Source organism: Mesocricetus auratus, unplaced genomic scaffold, assembly GCF_017639785.1.
Source record: "Mesocricetus auratus isolate SY011 unplaced genomic scaffold, BCM_Maur_2.0 Super-Scaffold_4256, whole genome shotgun sequence".
In the NCBI taxonomy this organism is placed as follows: domain Eukaryota; kingdom Metazoa; phylum Chordata; class Mammalia; order Rodentia; family Cricetidae; genus Mesocricetus; species Mesocricetus auratus.
The window spans coordinates 634,161-655,989 of record NW_024429182.1 but is presented as its reverse complement, the minus strand read 5'-3'; the positions used below and the strand labels follow the sequence as shown (position 1 = coordinate 655,989).

The 21,829-nt window shown below is 39.0% G+C and overlaps 1 protein-coding gene across 2 annotated transcripts in view; it reads right to left on the bottom strand.

Annotated features, from left to right (window-relative positions):
- Positions 1-21,829, bottom strand: part of Cacul1 (CDK2 associated cullin domain 1) — a 54,160-nt gene that overhangs the window by 16,519 nt on the left and 15,812 nt on the right. For both annotated transcript variants that reach the window (XM_005085349.4, XM_005085348.4), the window contains exons 3-5: positions 21,622-21,724; positions 5,016-5,111; positions 2,535-2,637 (exon numbers count right to left, since the gene is read on the bottom strand). In XM_005085349.4, coding sequence (XP_005085406.1) covers positions 2,535-2,637; positions 5,016-5,111; positions 21,622-21,724 — 302 coding nt within the window. The remainder of the gene's footprint in view (positions 1-2,534; positions 2,638-5,015; positions 5,112-21,621; positions 21,725-21,829) is intronic.

The following is a 21,829-nucleotide window of genomic DNA, read 5'->3' as shown; positions in this document are numbered from 1 at the left end:
TGCTCAGTATAACCCCATGAAAATACTTCAATTATTGTAAGTTCTCCTAGCTCTATATTCAGTTTAATTCAAAGTGAAAAATTAATTTAGAAGGAAAGCAATTTTGTTCCCAGTCAAAACCATGTCTCTGTATTTTCTAAGGACACATGTATGCAATGATCATACATAGTACTGTATTCTTACAAAATATTCTTATTACAAAATATTAAAACATAAATAATCTAGTTTTGGCACAAATATTTTCTTTTTCCTGCCTTACTAGTTTAAGATATGGACCCTCACACACCAGTTTGAAATATCTCCCATTGAGAGATGGGGATCCATGATCTGCCCCCAAAGTCTAGGCTCTGTGACTGCTCACTAAATAGAATGCAGTAAATTTTTCTGAGCCCAGTACTTTAGACACATTTTCCAAGTTTCTGGAGAAAACCTGAGACATTAAAAACCACACTATGGGGGAGGGAGTGTGGGAGGGGGTTGGTGGGAGGGAGTGGGAGGAGGGGAGGGAAAGGGAGCTGGATTGACATGTGAAGCAACCTTGTTTCTAGTTTAAACTTAAAAATAAAAATATAAATAAATTTAAAAAACCACACTAACTTAGCAGTCATGGAAGCCAGCAGTGGGAAAGCCCCAGTTGGGCCACCTATGCCAGTGTGGAACAGGGCAAATAAACTGCTTTACCAAACCCTTTCCAGATTACACAGCAAATTAAAAGATGCATGCTGACTGAAGCCACAATATTTTCAAATGACAGTAAATGGGCTAGTAGGATCTCAAAGTGTGTTAAAGGTCAAAAGAAGGAAACTAAAGTTCAGATTTTTAGAAAATCACAGACACTGGCTGTACTTACTTGCGTTGTAGCTGCTAAAATCAAAATAACAAACCTGAACAATGGTTTTGATTTTTTTTAATCTCTGTGCCTCAATTTCTATAGCAATGACTACCTACCCTAGTGTCATGAAATTTAAATACTAGAACAGGTCCTACTACATGTAAAACTGTGTGTGCCTGTGATGATCCTCTATACCACTGTTAAAACATTCAGAGAGCTCCCTTGTCCTGGGACCCAAACTGTGTAGCCAGCAGTCACTTTCTGTGTCTTCTATCATTCAATACCTACTAACTGCTCAATAAATATCTAATGTGTTTGGTTTTATCCCATTTACAAAAATTTAAGGGCTTTTTCTATTTGCTGGGAAAAGGATGTAACCTTCATGGAAACCCCACACTAGAAAGGACTCTCATCCAATCTAAGCATAATATTCTCTTCAATATTCTTTCTGTATGCCCAATAAAGTTAACTTACAAATTATTAGCATGTATACAGACATTTAGAAAGAAAATACATATTTCTATCAGACATAGCATTTCTTCATGAAATTTTCACAAAGAAAACATGCTTTAAAAAGTTAAAAACAATGTCAGTACCCAAGGCTAGAAGCTGGTGCAATAATATACCTCTGTCATCTCAAAACTTGGAAGGCTCAGGCAAAAGGACTGCTTAAAGTTCTAAGCAAGACCCTCTCTCGAAACCAAAAAAAGAGGCCTATCTCAGGGTTAATGTACAAAAATTCTAAGCACCTGCCCAGTCTTAAAAACAATGCATGTTATAGGTCCAAGCTCCAGGATCTCTATTTTGGAGATTGGACTCTCTGGCAGCAAGATGATGTCAACTGAATCTACACATTTTGTGAAAACTGTGCTTAGCAAAAGTAAACTGATCCAGTATATAAATCCCTTTTCTTAATTTAAAATCGAAAATGACAAAAGGTCTGTGATTAAGCTTAATTACTTTGTAAATTATAGTATAACTTCTGTATAGCAGTAACTAATAACTAAAAGACTGTAAGAAAATATAAACTACAATCTACATTAGTACCAAATTACTAAAGTATGCCTTGCTGGATACTGACCAAAACATGAGCTTTTTTGAAGGTGCTGAGTAACCTGGAGTCCCCTTGAGGTGGGACATTCCTTTAAATGAAAAGGAAATGGTGTCACCTATTATGAGCCAGGGATGGGGAAAAGACTGATTGAGCTTGGCACCTGCATCTTACTTAGCTATCAATACAGCCATGGTAAATATTGCTAAACCACAGGACACTAGCAGCTTGCTAACATGGTGAATAGCAACCACACTAGACTAAGAGTAGAAACCAGACAGAGCCTGTGCTGGCCTTCAGACTGGGTGTCCGGCAGTGACCCTGCTAGTCAGACTTCTGATCAGTGAGGAAATGGCTAGACAGATCTGGGCAGGCGCAAGACATTGTCCATAACACAACCTGCCTAACTAAGTATCCCAGAACTGTAGATGATGAGTAAGCCACAGTTTCAATCCCCAGGTGTGTCTCTACACACTGAGGTAGGTTTTACTGCTTCCTGTTCTCTGGCTCCAGAGATGTCAATATTAGAGTATGAGAAACAATGTTCTCAGATGATAGGAAAGAGTGAGTGAGCTGAAGAAGGAAGGGAGGGAGGAAAAAGGAGACCGTGGCTAGTGCTGTCTCACCCCCATAAGAAGCGAAATTACTTACGCATTAGGCTGTAAATGTGCTTGTCTGCAACGTGTTCCGTAAACAGCTTTATAAGATCATCTTTTAAGTCTCTGTTAAGCTTTGTTTCTATGTAAAACTTATTCTGAAAAAAAAAGTTTTTATACATCAATAAGGGAAAGTAATCATCCCCATGAGTGTGAGCACTAATTACAGTTTTAGAGAATAATGTAAAAGTGTATTGATTAAAAAACAATAATAAAAATACCCAGCAAACAGTAAAACCCAGTCATTCCTAGTCTTGGGCCTTTTTTGCATGTGGTTGAAAGGCTGGGTGATACAAACAATCCTTCAATTCTTCGTCACAAGCATCAAAAGGCAATGCTGGGAAACTCAGTAAAGGTACTCCTCTGCATCCAGGCTGAATACAGGCAATGGAAGCTACTAGGAAGAGCCTCTGTAAACAATCCCTACAGTAATGGTTAACTACCAAATTCCAGATACCATCTCTCTGCTCAGAGACAGACACCCGATTAGACTGAGATCAAACAGTGCTGTATGGTATACAGTAAGGGACAAAACAGAGCGGCTGAACTCCAACAACCCTGGGAACTGCCTATGCTCAAGGTCTCAAGGTTTGTTTCCTTATTTACCCGAGCCACTTTGAATCAAATTTTCTCTTTCTTGCAATCAAAAGCAGCCTAACTAAGAAACAAACAAACAAAAATCTAAAACTACTAAATTTGCTCATGTTTAAATGCTAGCTCAATGCCAAAGAGTAGAAAAAAAATGAAAACAAACTGCTCACTCTCTTGGTTCTGAACAGTTTTCCCTTCTTTAAAAAATTTTTTAAAAAAGCTATAAAAAGGCAGTGGTGGCCTTTAATCTCACAGAGAGAGGCAGCTCTCTGAGAGTTGGAGACCAGCCTGGTCTACAAAGCACAAATTCCAGGGCAGCCAGAGCTGTTAAACAGAGAAACCCTGTCTCAAAAAAACAAAGCAAACAAACAAACAAAAACCATAAAAACAAAATGTACATGCTTGGTTAAAACCTGCAACCATGCCAACAGCTGTGCAATCAAAAGCCTCCCAGAGCTGATCTGTGGTCTAGCTCTACAGGTTCCCATTCTGTAGAGAAAACCATATGGTACATTTGTTCTGAAACACTCTTGGCATGTGAAGAGGTGACCCCTCCTCTCCTTGGAAGAAAGCACTTGCTGAAAAAACACAACACACTCGTTATACCTTGTACATTGCTCTTTTACCCTAATGTTAGGTCCTAGGAGACTGTTCTTTAAAAAAATGTATAAACATGCCATTATTTTAACTGTATATTTTCCTACTGTTTTCCATAAATTATCCCCTACTGATGACAATACAGACATGTCCAATGTTGTCACTAAAAAGAAATTACAGTATTTACATCTATTTATTACTTTAAGTGTCCCAAGGCTGTTTTATCAATTTACATTTCTACTCTAAATTATAGCAGTTTCTGTACAGCTTCATCAGAAATGAGCATTTCCAAGAACTTTTTTTTCTTTGAGACAGGGTTTTTCTGTGGCTTTGGAGGCTGTCCTGGAACTAGCTCTTGTAGACCAGGCTGGCCTTTAACTCACAGAGATCCCTCCTGCCTCTGCCTCCCAAGGGTTGGGATTAAAGGCTTGAGCCACCACTAGCCCGCCCCATGAACTTTAAAAAAAATAATTTTAACTTGTATTTAACAATGATGTTGGATATATTTTCCTTCTTTATGCTAAGTATTTCCTGTGAACTATTATTACTGACTTTTTTCTAAGTAATCCATGAAAACTAGTTAACAAAGACAATAAACCCAAGTCTTATGTTTTGCAAATTTCTCCACCTATTTTTGTTTTGGCATTTTGCTTCATTCTTACATCAATGAACATTCTACTTCCTGATAAGACTTAAAGGTCTTCTCTCAGCAAAAATGTGGGAATAGGACCTGTGGAGATATGGGGCCTAGGGAATACGGGCATAGGGGATACGGGCATAGGGGATACGGGCACAGGGGATACGGGCACAGGGGATACAGGCACAGGGGATACGGGCACAGGGGATATGGGGCATAGGGGATATGGGCATAGGGGATATGGGGCATAGGGGATATGGGGCATAGGGGATATGGGCATAGGGGCGGCACAGAAGGAGATAAAAGAGGTTTGGTTGGAGGAGAAAGTAAACAGAATGTACTACATATAGTATGGAATTGTGAAAAAACAAATTTAATTAAAACATTTTTGAAGGGGAGAAGAAATGCCTTTCTTCACTCTCAAAATTGGGCATAATTTCTTCTCTCTCTCACCTTCACTTTTAGGTTTATTCTATTTAGATGACCTGTAAAGAGTAAGGTGGTGAGGCGATTAGGCCTCTTACTCTCAACTCCAAGTTCATAAACACACCCATCTTTAATCTGGCTCAGAAATGGAAATTACATAATACAGAACACCAGAACATAGCTAACCTCCTGGTTTGGGGAAGGGTAAACAGAACTCTAACTTACCATATATATGAAAAGAGGCACGATGCTCTGCAATGCTCCCATATACTGTCCCAGAGCTATATTAAATCTTTCGATATAAAGGTCTGGAGGGCTGGCCTGTAAGAAAGAATATTAACATAAGCACTCTGAGAAAGCAGGTGAAAGTCCCTCTTCAACCTCCTGCAACTCAAACCAAGTCAGAAAGAATCCAAATTCCGAGAGAGGAGAGAGGAGAGAGGAGAGAGAGAGCGGGAGAGGTGTGAGGGGAGAGGGTGAGAGTGGAGAGGGGAGAGGTGAGAGTGGAGAGTGGAGAGGGAGAGGGGAGAGAGAGAGAGAGAGAGAGAGAGAGAGAGAGAGAGAGAGAGAGAGAGAGAGAGAGAGAGAGAGAGAGAGAGAGACAGACAGACAGACAGACAGACAGACAGACAGACAGTCCTCTTCTGGCTTCTTCAGCAGGTGTGTGCCTCTGCGTGCGCGTGCGCACACACACACACACACACACAAATACACATAAAATAAATTAAAAATGTTTTTAAAAGTGAAATTATAGAAGCCAAGTCTTAAGCTAGGAGAAATGTTCAATGGTCTAATAATACTCTTAAATGTTTTTAATTTTTTTAATTTGTAATTTGTAAAAAAAAAAAAAAATCCCAGTCCTCGGGAGGCAGAGGCAAGAGGATCTCTGTAAATTCGAGACAAGCATGGACTACAAATGAGCTAGTTCCAGGACAGCCTCCAAAGCCAGAGAAACCCTGTCTCAAAAAACCCAAAATTAAAAAAAAAAAATCTGTAACTTTCTCAAAATAATGAGTTCCATGGCCCTTCAGTGGGCAACTCACTGTTCCCACTAGTTTCTGCCACTAACTGCAAGGCCCCTGAGCCTCCAATTTAACCAAAATGCCAAGAATAGAGGAGACAGAAAAATATATTTCTCAAAAACAGTCTTTTGAAACCTAAACTTTACACCAAAATCTAAACTAGCACTGTTAAACCTAGATTTATTTTAGTATTAATAAGGCTTTATGGTCATGAGTAACTAATTTATCCCTTTGAACTGCAATTTCCACACTAGGAGCAATACCTACTATAATACTATTTCTAAGGATGTGTCAAGAATACGACAAAACAACCTCATGAGAGAAAACAGCAACTTTGTGTCTAACACTTAGAAAAAACAATATTTTTTTGTTTGTTGGTTTCTCTGTGGCTTTGGAGCCTACTAGCTCTTGTAGTCTCAAATTTACAGAGTTTTGCCTGCCTCTGCCTCCTGAGTGCTGGGATTAAAGGTGTGCACCAACCACCACCACCCAGCAAATCCAGCAGTATTTTAAAAAACAATCTTTGCCAACCAGAACTTGGTGAAATGGTTCCCACTGTGGGCAAACGTAACCACCTGAAATGAGCAGACTGGGACACACCATCTTCACCAAAGCAGTTTCAAAGAACTCAGGAAATGATACTCAGCATTCAAAGAAGTAAATTTTACATGCAAGGAAAAAAACATCTGAAAAGCTGTTACACTGAAATATTTTTTTCCTTTTCATGAAAGGACACATGATCAAAAGGCACATTTAACAGCAGAGAGAATAAATAAAATTGAGCTCCTTATTCCTTTACAAAATCCCCAAGCCTCAAAGGCTAGGAATATTAAAAAGTACTTTTTGTGCTGAATCAAATGTCAGAACACTTAGTTTTTTACTTCTACATTTCATGCAGCACTTACTCAAAAACCTTTGAAATGACAAGACTATAAATTATGACAGTCTGAGAAAAATCAACTCCATCTTTTCCAGGAACCTAGAAATAAATGTCATTTTGAAAATACTAATCAAACTGTTCCTCTTTAAAACTTACATTCAATATACTCTGGTCCTCACTGGGAAAAATGCTGCCTAGTTTGAGTTTCACTATTCCAAAATGGCAGTTATCTGGCTTGGATATTAATTGGGGGGAGGGGAGCCCTCACATCAAATAAGAAAAAACAAGCTGAGGGAAAAATAACTATCATTCTAAACTTCTCCCAATCTTTAGTGAAGTAGTGCAAGTGCTTGACTGGAACCAGAGCCTCACCCAGAGCCAGACAAAAGTTCAAATGGGCTTAGCATTTTACTTTCACTTCTTTCTCCCTGAAACAACTGCCACTTAATTCTTTTCTGTCCTTCCAAAACATATTGCTAGCAGAAATAAGAGCCTAATAGCTCTTTACACAAATGTTAAGTTATGCTAACGCTAATGTGTACTTTTTCTAACAATCTATCTTGAAGTAGGTTTTATTCTATTGAGTCTTGGAACATTTTGGTCTCTGGAGAGATTTGCACTATTTAAAATAACTGAAGATGGGCTGGAGACATGGGTCATCAGTTAGAGCACTTACTGCTCTTACAGGGAACAAGCACACATGTCATTTCACAAGGGATCTGATGCTGTCTTCTTGTCTACAGAGGTTCCTGCACACACATAGTGCCCATGAACTCACGTGGGTGCACAACACATGAAAATAATAAATGATAAATCTTTAACCTAAAGGCTCCAAAAAGCCTTTATTTATATGTGGATTACATAAAATATTTTTTTCTATCTGGAATTAATGAAGGTACGTTGAAGAGTACCTGTACTACAAAGGAGTCTGAATCCCTTGAGCACAGGAGTTTGAGACTAGCCTGCCAGGGAAACAGTAAGAAAGTATGACCTCAAGAACTTTACCAAGGGACAGTCCAACTCTTAACAATGAAGAGCACAGACAGCAAGGTGGATTTAGTAAACATTACACTATCACTTGCCAAAGCATACACAATTCCTAAAACTAATTATAGACATTTTAAGATGAGTAACTTGGTCAGCAATGTTTACATAGGCATACTAGTTCCTAACACATAACAACTCTACTGCCAAGCTCAAGGATGGGACAGATGGACATTTGCCCTTTGGGAAATGAAAATCACTGAGACTTTAAAACACAGCAGGTAATATTCACTTGTGCAAACATGGAGGGTGTAAATGAAGAGACCACACTAGGCACAATGAACTTTACAGGCTGGGGGGTGGGTGGGATGGGCTTCACAGATGAGGGTCCAGAAACATAGGAACCCAAGGGGTGTGAATTCTATGGGTATGTCAAGAGGAAGGACAGATGAAGCAGGATGTCTGTACAGCAAATGAGGGGAAAGGAGCCATTTGAAGGAAGCTAAGAGTTCACCAAGAAGAATGAGACTTAGTTTTGGAAGAGGCCAACTTCTTTCTAGAAAGCAAGTCACCTCTAAACTCAGAGATCAGGTACAAGTTAAAAACGACAAGGACCAAAACAACTCCACATACAAAGGCTATTGAATTCAAAATAAAGGTTGCACTTTTGTTTTTTTTCTCACCACTAAGGTCTTCAAAAGTGCACCAGTACACACATTTCTTACATACTTGCTGCCAAGTTTTTCATTTCCCTAAACAAGTCTGCTTGAGCCATATGCACCAGAAGTGCCTGCTCATGTATGGGCGGGAGGCACACAGGCTAGAGGTACTTCAGGAAGCATGTTTGCCCTGGTTTGCACCTGATAGGAAACAAAATCCACATACAATTCCAACAACAAGAACCAGTCCAAAACAAACAAGAATGAGCAATCAATGGTCATTAATATCCCTCAATATTAATGGTCTTAACTCGCCCATAAAAAGACACAGGCTAACAGAATGGATTCAAAGACAGAATCCATCCTTCTGCTACATACAAGAAACACACCTCAGCTTCAAAGAGAGATGTTACTTCAGAGTTAAGGATTGGGAAGAGATTTTCCAATCAAATGGACCAAGAAACAAGCAAGGGTAGCAATCCTAATATCTAATAAATTAGACTTTAAAACTAAAATCAATCAAAAGAGATGAAGGAGGTCACTTCATACTCATCACAGGAGAAATCCAACAAGATGAAGTCTCAATTCTGAACATCTATGCCCCAAATACAAAGGCATCCACGTTCATAAAAGAAATATTACTAAAACTCAAATCACATATAAAACGTCACACACTTATAGTGGGAGACTTCAACACCCCATTCTTACCACTAGACAGGACTACCAGACAGAAACTTAACAAGGAAACAAAGGAACTAATAGAAGTTATGACCCAACTGGGTTTAACAGACATCTACAGAATATTCCATCCAAAAGAATATACCTTCTCAGCGCCACACGGAACCTTCTCATACTTGGCAACATAGCAAACCTCAACAGGTACAAAAAACTGGGAATAACTCCATGTATCTTATCAGATCACCATGCTCTAAAGTTAGAATTCAACAAAAACAAATAGCAGAAACCATGCAAACTCATGGAAACAGAATAATGTGCAACTGCACCATTCCTGGGTCAAAGAAGAAATAAAAAAAGAAATTAAAGTCTTCCTAGAATTCAATGAGAATGAAGACACAACATACCCAAACTTAAGGGATACTTTGAAAGCAGTGCTAAGAGGAAAGTTCATAGCACTAAGTGCCCACATGAAGAAACTGAAGAATAGTCACACTAGAGAATTAACAGCACAACTGAAAGCTCTAGAACAAAAGGAAGCAAACACACCCCAGAGGAGCAGACAGCAGGAAATAATTAAATTGAGGGCTGAAATCAATAAAGTAGAAACTAGGAAAATACAAAGAATCAATATAACAAAGAGTTGGTTCTTTGAGAAAAACCAAAAAGATAGACAAACCTTTACCCAACTTACCAAACAGCAGAGTGTGAACATGCAAATTAACAAAATCAGAAATGAAATGAGACATAACAACAAACACTGAGAATCATCAGGTCATACTTTGAAAACCTGTACTCCACAAAATTTGAAAGTTTAAAGGAAATGGACAATTTTCTGGATAGATATCACCAAAATTAAATCAAGAACAGATGAGCAATTTAAATCTTAAGGAAATAGAAGCAGTCATCAAGTCTCCCAACCAAAAAAAGCCCAGGGCCAGATGGCCTCAGTGCAGAATTTTACCAGAAATTCAAAGAAAAGCTTATACCAATTCTCCTCAAATTAATCCATGCAATAGAAGCAGAAGGGTTTTTGCCAAAGTCTTTTTACCAGGCTTCCTTACTAGCCCCTCCCTGATGACGAGATTGAGGACTACCTTATATGCCATCCTAGAACCTTCATCCAGTGACTGATGGAAGTAGAGGCAGATACCCACAGCTAAACACTGAACTAAACTCCTGGAACCCAGTGACAGAGAGGGAGGAGTGATGAGCAAAGGGATCAAGACCATGCTGGTGAAACCCACAAAGACAGGTGACCTGACAAGGGAGAGCTCTTGGACCCCAGACTAATAGCTGAGAGGCCAGCAGGGGACTGATCGAGACTCCCTGAATGTAGTGTCAGTGAGGAGGCCTTGGCAATCTCTGGGGCCTTGGGTAGTAGATTAGTGTTTACCATGGTTTATGAATGAACTTTGGGAGCCCATTCCACATGGAGGGATGCTCTCTCAGCCTGGACATATGGGGGAGGGCCTAGGTCCTACCCTGGATGAAATGACAGACTCTGGAGATCTCATGGAGGGTGTCACCCTCCCTGGGGAATGGTGTGGGGATTGGGTGGGGGGCTGGAGGGGTGTCAAGGGAGGAGGGGTGAAAGAGGAAGATGGGATTGACATGTGAAGCAAGCATGTTTCTAATTTTAAAAATATATATTTTTGAAAGAAAATTTAGAAAGCTAGCTAGTAATAAGCCTAAGTCATTGGTCAAATAATTATAAATATATATTAAGTCTCCGAGTGGTTATCTTTTTTTTTTCTTTCTGAGATTGGGTTTCTCTGTGTAGCTTAGTAGACCAGGCTGGCCTCAAACTCATAGAGAACTGCCTGCCTCTGCCTCCCCAGTGCTGGGATTAAAGCCACCGCCACCACCACCACCAGGCTGAATGGTTGTTATCTTATAAGCTGCTACTGGAACCAGGTGGGTAGAGAGAAACCATTCTGGTGGAACCTGGCTAGATGGAGAAAAGTCTCCATGTATAGGGTGGCACCACCCACAATCGGCTGGACATTCCAATCACTTAAAATGTTCTATGGCCATATCTTATGGAAGCATTTTCTCAATTAAGGTTCCCTACTTTCACATGACTCTAGCTTGTGTCAAGATGACAGAAAACTAGCAAGCAAATTAGGTAAACTGAATTCTAAAGACTGGCAAACTCCACGAAGGAAACAATGAACACACAGAGTGCTTCTTCTTTGTTAGTGTTAGCCATGGATGCAAGTAAGAGAACAAATGAAGGTGCTAGTGAATCATTACTGCCACTGTGACCAACAGCACAGAATTCCTCATAGCTTCCACCCTGCAACCCACACCTGATCTCCATTCCCTTTCTAAGAGCTTCCCCTAGAGTCCAAGAGAGATCTGAGAATGGTGACAGTTACCTGAGAGCCCCTCTCCTAATGCTTAGCAAACTGCCTCAGTCCATGTGTTATGTATATGGATGTTTTGCCCACAGGTGTGTGTCTGTGTAATAAGCACGTGGATTCGCCAAGAAGTGGAATTACCAAAAGTTGTGGGCTACCATGTAGGCGCTACAATTCAAACCTAGGTCCTATGGAAGAGCAGAAAGCACTTTGAATGGCTGAACCATGGCTCCAATCCCTAAGTGCTTATTTTTTAAAGGAAATTTTCCCCTATCTTTTGAAACCAGTACATAACTGTTTTAAACATTAAAAAAATACAATCTGTGATCTAGGGGAGCTAAAGACATGGCTCAGAAAGGGCACATATTCTTCTTGCAGTAGATCCAAATTTTGGTTCCCGCACCTCTATTACGTTGTTCACAACTAATTCCAGCTCTGGGGAATCTGACATATCTGGCCTCTGAGGGTACCAGCAAACATATACACATTACTTCCACAAACACACAACATATACACATAACGTAATAAGTCACTTCTGAATCTGTCTGGGGACTTAAGATCAATCACACTAGGCCTATGACAGAACAGGCAAAGTCTCCACCCTCAAATGGTAAACATTACTATCTGAATGAGCACTTGTGAAAATGGCTGAGGGTTAAAGTGTCACACTGGCCAATCCCCTCATAAAAAACAAACAACAACAACAAAAACCTTGTTTAAACTTAAAAACACACTTCCAGATAACTGACTCATAAAAGCCTTCATTAAAATTCACAAGTGAATGAGTTATTAATTGGTAACAATAATCATTTTGCATCAGACCTCTTGGAGTTGGAGTTACAGGCTACTGAGTTGCCCAAGGTGGTAGAATCATATTCTAGTCGTGCACAAGAGCTACAAGTACTCTTAACCAAACCATTTCTCTAGCCCCAAAATTACCTAAAATCTTCAGTCTAATAAGGCAAAAACAGTATACTGAGAGTAAAGAGGTACTTCAATTTTCTTCTTAAGACACACTATGTACTTCAACAGAGTTAAAAATTAAGGCCTTTAAATTTTTTTTTTTTTTGCTAAGGCAACTGTAAGCAACCAGTTGGATTGTACTGCCACCCACTGGGCAAAAAGCAAATAACCGTTCAACACCTGCCCAGATCTTAACACCAAGAAAAGGCTGACCCTTTTACTGGCAGTTGGGTAAAAAGACTTATATACGTGTTTGTACAGCCTGAATAAAGTTAAGTAACAGAGACTAATTATGGCTTAGTTTCAACTAATTTCATTATTGATTTGTCAATTATAGTAACGTGAAACCAAGATATATTTAGCTTAAAAGGTACCAAAATTACTAGTTTTAATGATATTTTAAGTGTATCCATAATTAAAACAGCTGATAAACACTTCTTTAAAATGCTGTGGGGGAGGGGTAATGGGTCAGCAGTTATGAGCACTAACTGCTCTTTCCAAAGGACCCTAGTTCAGTTCCCGGCACCCACATGGCAGCTCACTCAAACTCCCAAGATCTGATGCCCTCATACAGACATACACGCAGGAAAAACACCCATGCACATAAAAATATAAAGAAATAAATTTAAAGTGCTGTTTAGAGATTTAAGAATGAAAACTTGTACCATTTTCCTACCCTGCTCTGTGTTTGGTTGCTCCTCATTAGGACCTGATAGCCACATTATCTGTGCTGTTCCCCCACTTCAATATTATTGTCTTTCCCTGGAAACAGTCTCTCCTTAAACAGCCCAGTGGGTAATATACACTATCAGCTCCAAATGACTGGAAAAGAGCAACTGTTAATGGTCAGTGACTATGAACTACATCAAAAGTCACAATGCCCGAGTGGTTAAAATGAAGACACACTTGCAACAAAATTATTTGGGGAAAAGTGCTTTACAACTGTTCCAGTGGATTCTGCATCACGCACGCACGCCAAATGTGGAATCATCATTTAGAACTGCTTTAAGAATAAAGAATGTTATTTATAGTTATTAAATTAAATTAAATTACCCAAATTGTAGTACAACAGAACAACTCATTTTAAATGTTGCCAATTTCAAATACTTAATGTATCATTCAGTTTAATGCTCTCCCCAACTGAACTAATGTATCATTCAAAGCAAGGGGGGGGGGGATTGCAGTTACCTACAACAAAACTTTTTTAAAAAATTGTCATTTGTCTCTACAATGGAATGTCATTTGGCCATAAAAAGGAATGGGGTACTAATCATCTATCATGAAGCCTTGAAAACATTGTACTAGGTTTTATACCAGAACCAGAAGGCCTTAGCTTAGCTCTTATTTTAATCTGTTTTCTTTATTCACATTTTGCCTTGGGCTTTTTACTACCACCACCACTACCCCTTTTATCTTACTGGCAAAAGAAACCAGATGGAAAAAGATATGAGTATGTAAAGCTGCAATCCACCAAAAAACTGCTGTGCAATTCTCAGGAAGAATTCAGTAAGCAAGGACCTTGAAATCCTCATCAAGTGCTATGGCCTTGCTCAAGAGGGAAATGGAGTCAAAGGGCTAAGAAAAGGTAGCATGAGAAGTCTGAAAATCAAAATGGACCAGAAGAAAGTATGAAGCCAAGATACAAGGTACCTTTTCTTTATTGTTCAGTCAAGCATCCAAGGGGGCTTAAATTAATGACATAGGAAGTGGCAGAAATAAATTTCAGAAATTTCACACAAGAGAAAATTAGCCAGAATTTGAAACGCAGTTTATCTTCCTACCCATCACACATTTCAGAATATTAAAATGATTATTACACCTTTTCCTTAAAAAATGCTAAAGAATAAAGCCATATGGTAATTTTTCTGTAACCCTAGCTCCTGGGCACTACATAGCAAGGTCTAGCATATACACACTAAATATTTATAAAATCAAACATTCTAAAACATTGTCTTTCCACTTCCCCACCTCTAATGAGCACGTAACATTTTCTTTAAACAGAAATCATCTCTGGGTTCTGAAGCTATACCACATCTAAACACAAGAGTTACTCCCACTATGAAGCCCTAGATAGCTTGGAACTATGTAACCAGACTAACCTTGAACTCACAGAGATCTACCTGCCTCTGCTTCCTAGGTGCTGGGATTAAAGGCATGCACCATTATGGCCAGTCTTTCTCTTTATTAACAACTGATCCATAGTTTTGTCATCAAGACTCCTAGGGTCAAGTGTATACTTTAGTTTACTCAGAGCTTGGCAAATTTAGAAAGCACTGTAGTACATAATAATGTATTAAAACACCCAGTAGGGCCTGAGAACTCACACTATTTCTGGGATAAAGTTTAAGAAGAGTCCCAGTAAATGACTCCTAAGTTTAGATCAAGTTCTGTCCTTTTGTTTTTATGTATATGAGTGTTTTGCCTGCATGTATGCACATGTGCCAAATGCAAGCCTGATGCTCAGCACTGTCAGAAAAAGGCATCCAAATCCCTGGAACTGGAGTTAGATGATTGTAAGCCACCATGTAGGTACTGAAAATAGAACCTGGGTCTTCTGCAAGAACAACAAGTGTTCTTAACCACCGAGCCATCTCTCCAGCCCCTAGATCAAGTTTTAATACATGAGTTTGGATGCCAAATTTATGAAAAGACATTATCTTTCAGACCTTTTTATTTTTTAGATTCTGGAATTACAAATGACCACCACAGTCAGCATTTCCTACTCTAATCCACCTTATGCGCTTATGACCATGATCCTCTAATATGCAATTCCTTTAAGGCATTTAAGGGCTTCTACCATCTGAATCTGATCTATCTTTTCCCTTCCCATCACCACTGAACACCCTTCCCAATCTTCCTCACATGATCACAAGACCTGGGTAGTGTCTGCCCATCAAGTCCTCTTGTCCCTTCTCTATTACAAACCTTTGTAGGTTATGCCATCTTCTTCACTGCCTTAACCAGGCCAGAATTAATTGATCACCTTTTGCTTTTAAGCAACATGTTCCTTCTGCTCTGAACCACGGTTTTCTGGGTGGCCCTAAACAACGCAGGGGTCTAACATACAGGCATTGTGCTTTTACACTTTCTTTAGGCTCCATCTGCTGTTTAAGATAAATGCTAAGGCCTTTGATTTTTTTTTTAATTTATTGTTTTCTAACAAACCCTTACCTTCTGTCTTGTTTAAGACAGAGCCTCTTTTGCTGTTGTCATCATTTCTGATGTATACCAGGCTACCTGGCCCATGAGCCTCTGAAGATTCTCCCATCTTCCACCATCTCCCTATAGAAGCACTAGTCTTATATATGTCTGGCTTATGAATGGGCTCTGGGGACTTAAAACTCCCCACTGAGCCACCTCCCCAGCCTTATCTAACATTTCCAACATTTATTTACTTTCAATTTTTTCTGCTTCTTTATCCATATCTTTCAGCTGTTCCTCTTGGCAGCAACATGTTTCTGATTATTGTTTTTTCTTAATGCAGTACTTAGCTTTTAGCATTTCATAAGATAGACAGGCTGAAGTTTAAGTTATTACTAGTCTATGCCTCATCTGTTCCTTGTGCCCTTTTCCTCCCTTTCTTGGCTGGATTATTTTTGAATTACTGTATTTTCTCCCTCTATTATCATGTTATACTTATTCCCCTTTAGAGGTTACCAAGTTTATTTACAGATTATATCTTTGCCTTATTTTAGTCTACAATAAATTAGTACTCTGCCACTTTTCAAATAATATAAGGTCCTTAGAACATCTTAAAATCAATGTTTCCAAACTTTTATGTACTACTACCATGAATTTCGGTTACATGTATCTTTTATACCCTCTAAGAAAATAACATCATTTGGGTCAATGAGATGACTCACTGAGTTGGGGTAATTGCTGACAAGCCTGAAGATCTTAGTTTGATCCATAGAACTGACATGGTAAAGATAACCAACTCCTGCAAACTATCCTCTGACTTCTACATGTGCATCTCCCCCCAACCCAGATGATCCTTTATGTCACACACAGATAGATAAATGCAAAAGTAGAAATTATCATAATTGACATAAACTTAGCTGTTTTATCTTTGTTATTGTTCTTTACACCAACCTGAATCACCAAATTTTCAGCTATAAAATTTTTTCTAACATAAGGATATTCCTATTTTTTTCCTTTTTATTGAAAACAGATTGCTCTCGCCTGGCGGTGGTGGCGCACGCCTTTAATCCCAGCACTCGGGAGGCAGAGGCAGGCGGATCTCTGTGAGTTCGAGGCGGGCTGGACCGATAGCCTCCGAAACAATACAGAGAAACCCTGTCTCGTAAAAACCAAAAAAAGAAAAAGAAAAAAGAAAACAGATTACTCTCATGCAATATATCTTGACTATGTTTTCCCCATCCTCTACTCCTCCAAGTTCCTCCTTACCTTCTTTCCCTTCTGGGTCCACTCCCTTTCTGTCTCTCATTAGAAAAGAACAGGCTTCTTACAACTAAACATGACAAAATAAAATAACAAAACAATGCAAAAACCATCACATGGAGACATCTATCAGAAGAATGCTCTACAGTATTTCTTTAAAGAGACTACTAGTGATGAATTCTCAATTCTTGTCTGGTATTTTTCAAGACATTACAATTGCCAAAATCTCCACACTAGACTGGTTAATTCTGATTAGATGCCAGACAGTGATTATAAAAAATGCATGCCTAGGGAAGGGAAGGTTTATTTTCTCCAGAGAGGATTTACTTTTCCTTCTCATGACTAAAGGTGCCAGCCAGTCTAGACCATCATAATCTAAGAATGAAGAAAGACTAAGAAAGTAGGTCTACAACTTATTATTCATCCTTACTGTTGTTGGGACCTATTCCTTTAGTGTGATGAGCTTTAGTCAATTTTATTATATCTTCCCCTCAAGTAAATCAGAGCTCTATTAAATTCCACAGTCCAGAGCTGGGGATGTAGCTCAATAATGGAGTACAAGAACGCATTTCAGAATATAGTGGTCTCCTCCCAGTAGTTGACCCTAGCAGTCAAGATCCTGTCTCATAGGTATCCTTTCCTCAGATCTTGATCCTCCAATTCCTCAGTTTTCTGTTCAGTTCTAGTCTTGTTTTTGAAAACTATTAAGTAGGAGTGAACCAAATCACACCTTATCAAGAATATCCCCCACTTAGAGAGTTCCAGGACAGCCTCCAAAACAATACAGAGAAACCCTGTCTCGAAAAACCAAAAAAAAAGAATATCCCCAATGTCCCTAATGGACAGACGTCAAATGTCCCACCAGAAATGCTTACAGATAATAAACCAATTCAGTTGTTTTCTGTTTTAAGGTTTTTGTTTTTGTTTAATAATTTCTAAGAGAGGCAGGTGTTAAGTGGTGCATGCCTTTAATCCCAGCACTTGGGAGGCAGAGGCAGGCGGTTCTCTTGAGGCCAGCCTGGTCTATAGATTGAATTCCAGGACAACCTCCAAAGCTACCCAGAGAAACCCTGTCTCGAAAAAAAAAATAATTCTAAGAATTTAGCTATAATTACTTGAAACAGGCAGTAGAATCTTTTAAGTTTCTGAACAAGAATATGTGGCAACAAGCTAGGCATGCATGGTGATTCAACCAGAGATAAGTGGAGTTCTACAACTTTGAGACCAGCCAAGATTACGCAGAAAGGTGCTGTCTCAAACACACACACATGCATGCACACCACAGTGTGTCTCAAGAGTCACAAATTAGGTACTCTTAAGACATTATTCAACTGGATGAAGAGTCTACAAAGGCAAACAAGACAACACCACATTGGAGCAGGCCAGCATGAATTAGTAGGATAGTCTACTAACTGACCGAATCTGAAAGCCTGAGACAATGGTAAAGGCATTCCAACTTGGCTATAAATGTGACATATCTATCAGAAGTAATTCAAACTCAGCAGACATGTGGAAGTCCTGGTTCAGGCCCTCATTCCAAATATGGTGATTTCTATAAATCTAAACAGAAATTTGAAAAACTAAGCAGTTAAACCAGGAGTGACAGTGAACATCTTTTGCGCACTTTTAATTCCAGCACTGGGGAGTCAGAGGTAGGGTAGATCTCTCTGAAACTATTGTTTACATAGCAAGTTCTAGATCAGCCAAGGCTGCATACTAAGATCCTGTCTTAGAAACAAACAACAAAAACTAAAACTAAGCAGATTTGCTAAATTGGTACAATAATTTAAATAATATATAAACTAGTTCCATTCATTTGAGAATCAAAAAAACTTAAAAATTCAAAATAATCTGGAGATACAGGGGAAAATAACTGAATTGACTTATGGCATTTAAAGGAGACAGGAGTTAAAGGAGACAGGAGAAAGAGGAATTAAAAAAAAAAAAAAGCCTAGGCAGGAGAAACACTCAGTCTCAAACAGAAACTATAGACAAGCATCAAGTGAAACAAGAAAACTACCAAATGGACTTAGCTATTTGTTTTTACCAATTCAACAAGCAACTTTTTAAGTTACTGAAAGGGTGGAAAGATTATTCCAAAATGAAAGGTATATGTGGGAGTGTGGAGCGTGGGCTTTAAAACAGTAAGTTAGATTGTACTACCAAACAAAAATATTTTGGATTGTCTGACTAATATATGAAATTTGAAAACAATAATATTCTCTAAGATGCCTTTAAACATGGATAAATAAGTCAAACCAGTAGCTATTTTAAGATGCCCTTGACAGAAGCTGATGCTCTGTGGGTCCAACCCATTGATCTATCAACTGCAATGCTCAATCCGCTTATCTACCAAATACAAATCATCCCACAATACTCCTCGGGTTCAAGAATTAAAAATAAAATAAAATAAAATAAAATAACAGGCTCCACCCAAATACAATGTACTGCCCTTAAGACTTGCGAATATTCTTCTGGTACCCATGCAAACTACCTAAACATCTAGAAAAACAAGAAGATCAGTTATCAAAAGACTACTCATGATATTTTTACCATTGGTACAAGTCAAACTCTGCTGACGAGCATTCAATAAACAAATGTTTTCTGAGTTGTGATTGTGCCAGGTATTAAGACTAAAAAGAGAAATAGCAGAGTCTTTGCCTCCCAGAAGAGTCAAAGAAATAGTTGCACATGAACACAAAGACAACCCCAGCCCTAGTAGGCTTGTTACTGCTTAAAGGCTAGGAGTCCATAAAAACATGCCAACTGCTTTGTTCCACAACAATTTCATGAAGGCAGTCCATAGGTGAACAGTAATTCTGAGACAGAAGGTTTTGGAAGGCAGGAAACAGAAAAGTATAAAGGAAGCACAGCTATTTCAATAAAGCTACTTGACCTTAATGTTGAAAAGGTTGAGAAGATTTGAACATGTTTAGTGAAAGGGCCTACAACTGATGAGCAACAGCTGGGTCCAGGATCTGAGGTCCCCATGTTGTTACCTACTCTACCTAGCTATTTAAAACTGATTATCATCTTCTAAAAGAAGTCAAAGACTGGCAGGGTGGGGGATGCCCAGAACCCCAGCACCCAGGAAGCTAAGGTAGAAGGATCACTGGTGGCCTGGCACAATTATAATTCAGCAGGTGTTTCTTAGGTGAAGCCTAGGTGAGACGGTCTCAAGGAAGCCAAGAGCTCAGCAGGGAACACCTGCTTAGCACGCTCAAGACCCTGAGGATATTCTCTAGAACATCAACGGAAAAAAATTTTTAAAGAAAGTCTTTTTCAAATTCAGTTGGATGTGTATTGACTTTAAAAACAAATTCCCTGGTTTTACATTATATACCTTTACATTTACTGACAGTTTTTTAAATATTAAAAAGAACAAGCTGGGCGTTGGTGGCGCACGCCTTTAATCCCAGCACTCAAGAGGCAGAGGCAGTCGGATCTCTGTGAGTTCGAGGCCAGCCTGGTATACAGAGCAAGTTCCAAGACAGCCTCCAAAACAGTACAGAGAAACCTTTATCTTGTTTTAACCTTTAATAAGTCTCCCTAATAGGAAGCCAAAATTTAGTTTTGTAAAATGTTGTATTAGCTGGGTGAGGAAACACAAACTCTGACACAAATATGACTAAAATTTGGGAGTCTAACCTGGTATCTTTGTGAAAAGCAAGACAACTTTACTGCCCAGATTCATTGTTCATCTGAGTGTTAATTAGTTTAAAAGCCAAAGAGCAATCAGTATCAGTCAAAAGCTGGATACCCAAACTTAGGGACATAAAAGGAGAACAATGAGCAAAACACTTGTGAAAGAACAGTGACAGAGACCACAGGAAGGCCAAGTACACAGGGCAGACAGACAGACCACAGCCCCAAGCTGCCTTTAGGGAGAACTCTGGGAGAAAGGAGAGATCAGAAATAAAGCAAACTATTTAAGGCATAATAAACAGTTTTGGGGTTCCATCTACAACTGACACAGTAAACATATCTGTTAATGATTATGGCAGTTACAAAAATATGAAGAAACATTAGGCAAAGTTGTATATAAAATGTAGCTCTGTTGATAATTGAGAAAAAAAAAGGAAATAAAAAAACAACAAAAAGCCTTGGGCCAATGAGGTGGCTCAACATGTGAAGATGAGAAGATGCCTGACACCAAGCCTAATGACCTAAGTTTGCCCTAGGACCACACAGTAGGAGAAAACTAGCTGTACCAAGGGCACTGTGCCTTCCCCCCCAAACACACACACACACACACACACACACACACACACACACACACACACACACAAGATAAAATGTAGAAAAACTACAAGGTGAGTGAGAAACAGTATCAAGCACAAGGGCTACTGCTGGAACCAGGCTTGAACCCTGGTCACCTACTATGAGTTTTCTAGGAACAGTTACTTCAAACCAGAATCCAAGTGAGACCTGGCTCTAGTACAAAGCTGGTGTCTGGGGTCAGGCACCCCACTGATGGCTTTCTGCTGTCACCTAGTTTGCCAATAGCTTCAGTCGTTCATACTGAAAGTGTCAGAAACTAGGAGGCAAACCACTTACTCTTGAGAGACAACACAAATTCAAAAAAGTTAAAACATACTGGATATATATATATATTTTTTTTTAATTTCACCAGATAGTAAAGTGAACAGAGAAAAACATGATTTTAAAAAAGAAATGCTAACATTGTGGTATCAGGTATGAACTAAAATATATTCCAAATACAAAGCTACATTTATGTCAAATTTTCAAACCATTTATTCTAAAGATCAGATCAGTTACTACAGAGTATAAACTTGTGTGGTAAATCAGATTAATGACAACCCAACAGCTCGTGAGGCAGCCTAGTTCCACCCACCAGAAACATCCAAAGCATCGAGTACTTACCTGCAGCTCCTTGGAGACTCGCTCTAAGTGACTGGTTATCTTTTTAATCAGATCACTGTACATCTGTTCTGAGTGCTGCTGGCACACACACTTATATACACAACTGCAAGAAGAAATGGGCACAGAAACCAATTAAATGAAGAGGCATTCCTTGCAATCCCATGTTAAAGCACACTTTCAAAATAAAACTCACCACCACAGAATCTGG